The sequence below is a fragment of the Protomyctophum bolini genome (genome assembly GCF_963924005.1).
Source record: "Protomyctophum bolini genome assembly, chromosome: 4".
Taxonomy (NCBI): Eukaryota; Metazoa; Chordata; class Actinopteri; order Myctophiformes; family Myctophidae; genus Protomyctophum; species Protomyctophum bolini.
This window is the reverse complement of record NC_137865.1, coordinates 10,679,604-10,685,603: the sequence shown is the minus strand read 5'-3', so window position 1 is coordinate 10,685,603 and position 6,000 is coordinate 10,679,604. Positions and strand designations below refer to the sequence as shown.

At 42.5% G+C, this 6,000-nt stretch overlaps 1 protein-coding gene across 3 annotated transcripts in view; it reads right to left on the bottom strand.

Annotated features, from left to right (window-relative positions):
• The window catches only part of LOC308314710 (FYVE, RhoGEF and PH domain-containing protein 4-like), an 88,627-nt gene that overhangs the window by 47,890 nt on the left and 34,737 nt on the right, over window positions 1-6,000 (bottom strand). The window contains exon 1 of one of the 3 annotated variants that reach the window (XM_080762362.1): window positions 4,101-4,246. The exons of the other annotated variants lie outside the window; for them this stretch is intronic. Within the exon in view, the coding sequence (XP_080618488.1) occupies window positions 4,101-4,227 (127 nt within the window). The 5' untranslated portion in view covers window positions 4,228-4,246. Of the gene's footprint in view, window positions 1-4,100; window positions 4,247-6,000 lie in introns of those variants that run through there. 3 annotated transcript variants of the gene reach the window in all.

Genomic DNA, 6,000 nt, shown 5'->3' with positions numbered 1-6,000 from the left:
CAAAGCGCTTTACAATGGTTCATTCATTCATACATTGGGAGGTGAAGCGGCGAACAGTCGACGCCAGCGTCCTCACTTCCCACATTCACACACCAATGGTGGCAAGCTCACACCGACCAACTCATTGGAGGCAATGTAGGGTTCAGTGTCTTGCCCAAGGACACTTCGACATATGGCCGGGAGGAGCCGGGATTCGAACCGCCGACACGGGGATCATTGGACAACCTGCTCTACCTCCTGAGCCACAGCCACCTCATTAACATCACACAGACACATAGGTGAACACGGACATTGCTGTTCCTTGGAGTGGTTGCACCACTCAAAAATAACTACATTGGATTAATTGGAACACAGGTTATTCCTCCCCCCCCCCCTCCCCCCGCATGTCTTGAAAAGCAGCACAGTTGGACATACAGTTTGCCACCATACAGTGACGATATACAAAGCATCCTAGCAGGCACTCGGACGTGCACGTACTCTACAGGCACATTAAGTCGACGACTCGACAGTGACCTATTAGTCCACAGAGAGGTCATGTGATCTACTGTGCCTTTTGTTTCTCCATGTGGGGGCCGTGTCACCATGGCAGCCTTAAAGCACACCCACACTGAAAGGAGGAAATGACACGTATTCATTACATCATGGTATCAACACCAGGCCCCCAGAAGCCCTGGTGAAACGGTGAAGCTGTCCCTACCCTACTGGCCAAAGCCTGAAACTGCAGGCGGGCGAAATACATGCAGGAGCAAGAGGGCGCGTGGCAGCTGGGGTTTAACACAGAAGCCAGTAAGCCACAGAGTCCCTTTTCAATGTTTAAATAAAATTACTCCCAATGTTATGTCGCACCTGCTTATCTAATCCTGTCCTGTCGGACAGAGTGTATGTTACATTATGGAAGTTATGTGGGCACCCAAAACACTAGTTTTGGGGGCCCAGTTTCTTTTTTAATCCAAAATGAGTTAATAGCACAGGCAGACTCTTCACATACTAGAGCATGTCTGAAATAAATGTCAGAGTTGAATGTAAATAATGTGAAAAAAATGCTTAAACATGTACAGTAGCTACAGTAGGTGTAATGTTAGAGACCACAGAAGCTATGATTCCCTGCTTTCACATGACATGACAAAGCGAAAATTTAAACATTTTCAATGACTTAGCCTCGGTCAGAACTTAAGCGTACACATATGTACAAGTGGTCAGATGTGGACCATGAGATGGGTGGGCCCTGATCCAGAACAGATTGGGAACATCTGGTTTAAAGAAATCACCAGATACAGTAGCATACAGAAGGGAAACTGAACATTTCCCAGAATGCTTTGCTGAAGAGGGGGAGACTCTGTTGGTTTCTTGACCCCAAACTTCCTTTTCCTGTCCGTATAAACTTCCTGTTTTTCACATCCACCAACTTGGGGAATGAATTCTTTGCATAACAACACTGTGACCCAAACTGTGACACGGACATACGCAATTACGCACCCACCCACCCCCGATAACACACACACACGCACACGCACACGCACACGCACACACACACACACACACACACACACACACACACACACACACACACACACACACACACACACACACACACACACACACACACACACTTCTTGAATATAAATTTAAACTATGTGGGTTTAATAAAGAGCCACATCGTTCAATGGCTGCCATTCAGTTTAATGCCAGTCTGAGGCAATGACAAGCTGACTCCGCGTAACAATGCCGACTAACTGCTTGAGCCCGCCCGGCCTTTGGAGAGTTGACAAAATCCTCTCTTACGGCACAAAATCTTTTCAAATGGGTGTCCGTGGCCACAAACAAAACTATTTGGGAGTATATGGCATGAAAACGTTTGATAACCACTGTTGAGTATGGTCAAAGAATCAACCTCACAGTAATTGAGCAAGTTGGAATGATTATATTTTATGAATGAATGAATAAAACTAGCACAGTAAGCTATTGTCTCTGATGAATGGAAACCTCATATGTCAAAAACTTCAACTTCAAAAACGGCAAAAGTAGCAGATCTACAAGCTCAAAACGCTGAGCTTGTGGTTCTGCTACTTTTGATGCTTTAGCGTGATGCTATAGTATAAGTATAGGGATAATTTATGACAAAAAGTTAGAATATGTATAGAAGAGGTTTCTGCCCGTCAAAACCGTTATGAATGAATGAATACAATTTGCACAGTACAAAATTACAAATATATATTGCCTACTTTGTGGCCCCTCCAATGTTATGCAAGTCTATTGACTTTTAGTGTCGGTTTGGTTCACTTTTAACAAAAATATTTTGCCAGCCAAGTCTATGGACTTTTAATGTTTGTTTAGGGCCCTGATTACGACATGAGACATCATGTGGCCAATATAAGTACACCTTGTGATTAGTTTCATTTTATACAATAGCACACTGCATTCATGCCTTGTAACGTATAAATTGGCAGTCAATCTGCCAGCTTGTAGCAGCCACACACAATGGCCGGCTCTCACTTCACGCGAGTGTGATTTCACATATTTATTTAATGGTAAACCGTTTCTATACATCTGTACGTAGGATTAGGTGGAGTTCATCCAAGTTCATCCACGCTGCTTTTAAGCAGGTATTCACTGTGTGAAAGATGAGCCTCAGAGCTCATGTGTGAAGATCAGGTCATGTTTTGTTTTGTTTACAGTAATCTCTGCTCCTCGAAAGCACTGAAGCATAACCTCTCTGCTAGCCATGACACACTTCACTGATCAGTGGCGATGAGAGCTGTAGTGATTGTGTGTGTGTGTGTGTGTGTGTGTGTGTGTGTGTGTGTGTGTGTGTGTGTGTGTGTGTGTGTGTGTGTGTGTGTGTGTGTGAGAGAGAGAGAGTGAGAGAGAGAAGACAGACAGACAATGTGCATTCTGAGAATGTTTGAACGGAGTTTGTGTTTACCTTTAGCTTCCTCATTAGCAACAATAAATGAAGTGGGTCTATTGGCTTAGGCACCACATGACATCACCTGCCTCTGTGATCATCAATCACCACTAAATAGTGTCAATAATTCTCCCATTCTCTGCATCCCTGCAGCCATTTTCTGCCAGGCAAATTGGCTCGCATCTCCCACAACAAATGGAGCCGTAAGGAAAGTTGATTTACACTGGGGACTTTACTGTGCAGGCAGCCACTCCTGGCGTAATGATTTTGGGAATCTTGTTAATGCATTCATGCGCATCACTAATTAGATGGAGGTATTTGGCTATTTGCGTATTTTGCGAGGTGACACAGTTTGAGCTTATAGATACAGGCTTTAGTTCCGACACTATTATTGGTCCAACAGTCATTAGGCCAACAACCTATACCTCAAACCCTAACCTAAACATAACCGCAAGCACGGGAGAAGCGCATGTTTGCTAGTCCGACCGTTGTTCCCGCATGTCGGACTAATGCTCGGAATTACCTACTCTACTTTTGCTATTTTTGAATTTTAATCCTGAAAAGTAACAGTTTTGGACATAATGAGCTTTCCACCCGACAGATGATTTATTATATTACATAACACAGGCCTGGCCCAGATAAGATGACAAGGTGCAGGTATGCATAATGCCACTAACCGCACTGAATACTCACACACGGCCACACACTTGCGACATTTGACCTAATGGAGCCACAAACACACAATATTCAGATCTAAAGAATGTATGAAGTAAGAGGAAGAAAGAAAGAAACAAATGTTTACATAAAATTATCTAAAGTGCAATACAATGTGCATTACATACTGTGGGGGAGCCTGCTCTACCTTCTACCTCCTGAACCACTGCCACAATTTAATAAATACTTTTTTGCAAGTAAAAGTCCTGTATTCAAGACATAATAGGGCCTAAAATGGTAAATGTATGTTTTGAAATAATAATCTACAGCAAATCTTCAAAGTAACTATGAAGCTGTCAAATAATATTTGCCTCTGAGATGCATTAAAGTAGTAGTATAAAGTTTCAAAAACTCTAGTAACTATACCTCAAAAGTGTAATAAGGTAAGGTAAAGTACTTAAGTTACATTGCACTACGAAAAGGAGAGTTTCCCACCACACCTTTTCATTGGTGAGACAACATGTGAGGTTGTAAAACTCACCGCTGCAATCAGAGTCAGCTGGCACTCCACCACGGCCTGCCTTCTCCATGAAGAACACACGTAACATCTCAACAGTCCTCGTCCGGGTTTCCCCCACGCAGCTTTCTGTTAAACTAGATCCGTCCATTTTTTTTATCCTTCAGCTCAACGTTCACAAATCAAGATAGCATATAATTTTGGCCCTTTCCCTCCGCCAGTTTCCTCATGTTTTGGACGGACTGGTTACAAGCATTTGTGGGCTGGTTGCACCAAGAGTGTTGCGATGTGTTTACTGTATGCATCAATCTCTTCTCGCTTCTGCTTACCTAAAAGCTGCACAAACCGGTTTGATGAGCAGTAGCAGAAGTGCTCTGATTACCCATGAAGTGGTGCATATAACTGCCAAAATATACATTTTAAAGTTGAATAATTATGCATGTCGATTGTTTTATGGAAAGTAATATTTCTTTACAACCCAATGTACACCAGTTACTGTTACAGTAAAGGGAAGGCATCCCAGAAGGGAGGGGCTACTATTTAACTCCGTGTAGCTCAGGTTCAGCCAGATAAGATTTCTTTCTGGAAACTGGGTTCGCTCGATCTTATCTGGCAGACATTCTGCTAGCTAGCAGAACATCTGCCTCAATTAGAGTTTGTTATCTGCAGCGCATGTTCTGTGTTCTTGTGCCAGTGTACAACTGATTACATCACATGACAAACACACAACAAAACACCTGATTCCATCGCCAGCAAAGTCTGACGTCATCGAACCCTTGTATGTCCAAAACTGTTACTTTTCAGTAAATGGTTAAAAGAACGTGTTTTCCCAAATGGATGCAATTATTATTTAGTCACAAGCTCTTGGTTCAATATTTATATAGCCCACAGACACACTTAACACTTTCACAGAATTAAAACATATTTATATAACAGAAATATACTGTACTTTTGCACGGCACCCTTGTACGACGAAGTACGTTTTATACAGAGAAAATAAAATGAAACTGAAATTGTGGAGATACAAGGTTTCTGCCCGACAGCTACAACATCACGATATCAATATCTTTCGTTATCTCACCCAGAGAGAGGAGCGTATTAAATCCAATGACAACAGAGCGTAACCTTACTTTACTTTACAGTAGTGTGAAGCTTCATTTGCATGGCTGGCCTACATAGAAACACCACAGAACACGGCTCATAAATAATGGAGGTAGAACATGTTAATATGCCCAGTCACACCCCTTTAATCACGCTGGGTGTCTACACTGGTGACCGTGCGTGCGTGCGTGTGTGTGTGCGTGCGTGTGTGTGTGTGTGTGTGTGCGTGCGTGCGTGCGTCTCTGCGTTTTAGTGTCAGAGGTGTTAGTGTTCAACACAAAGGAGCTTCGTCGTTGAATGAGACCAGATGAGGCTCGCCTCCATCATCTCTCTCACTCAAACAATAATGGAGTGAACATTGAAAGTCCTCGTAAAGACATTAAACGTGACCAAAAGAGACAAACAGATGAGCCCCTGGCTGTCCTGTCTCTGTACCTTTGTCTTTGTATCAATTGTCTGCCAATTTAAATTCTGTGATTATTCCTTTTAACCACATGAATGAAGCCTAGCGTCCCCTATTCTGGGCAAGTGGGCATAATTATGTAAAATAATAGATGAACATTTTGGCAACATAGCCCCAACAACAACAATATATATATTTGGTGTTGCATAAGTCTCTGTTGGGTTATTAAGGCCAAAACTACTTTTTTTAATTACTTTTCAGCATTCAAATAAAAAAATACCCAAAGTAGCAGATATACAAGCTCAAAAGAGGACACCACATTTCGAATTTGAACATGCATATCTGATACTTTTGATGCTCTTGTGTGACACTGTCAACTAAGTAGGGGCATTCATTTACGATGGGGATTGCGAAAATAGC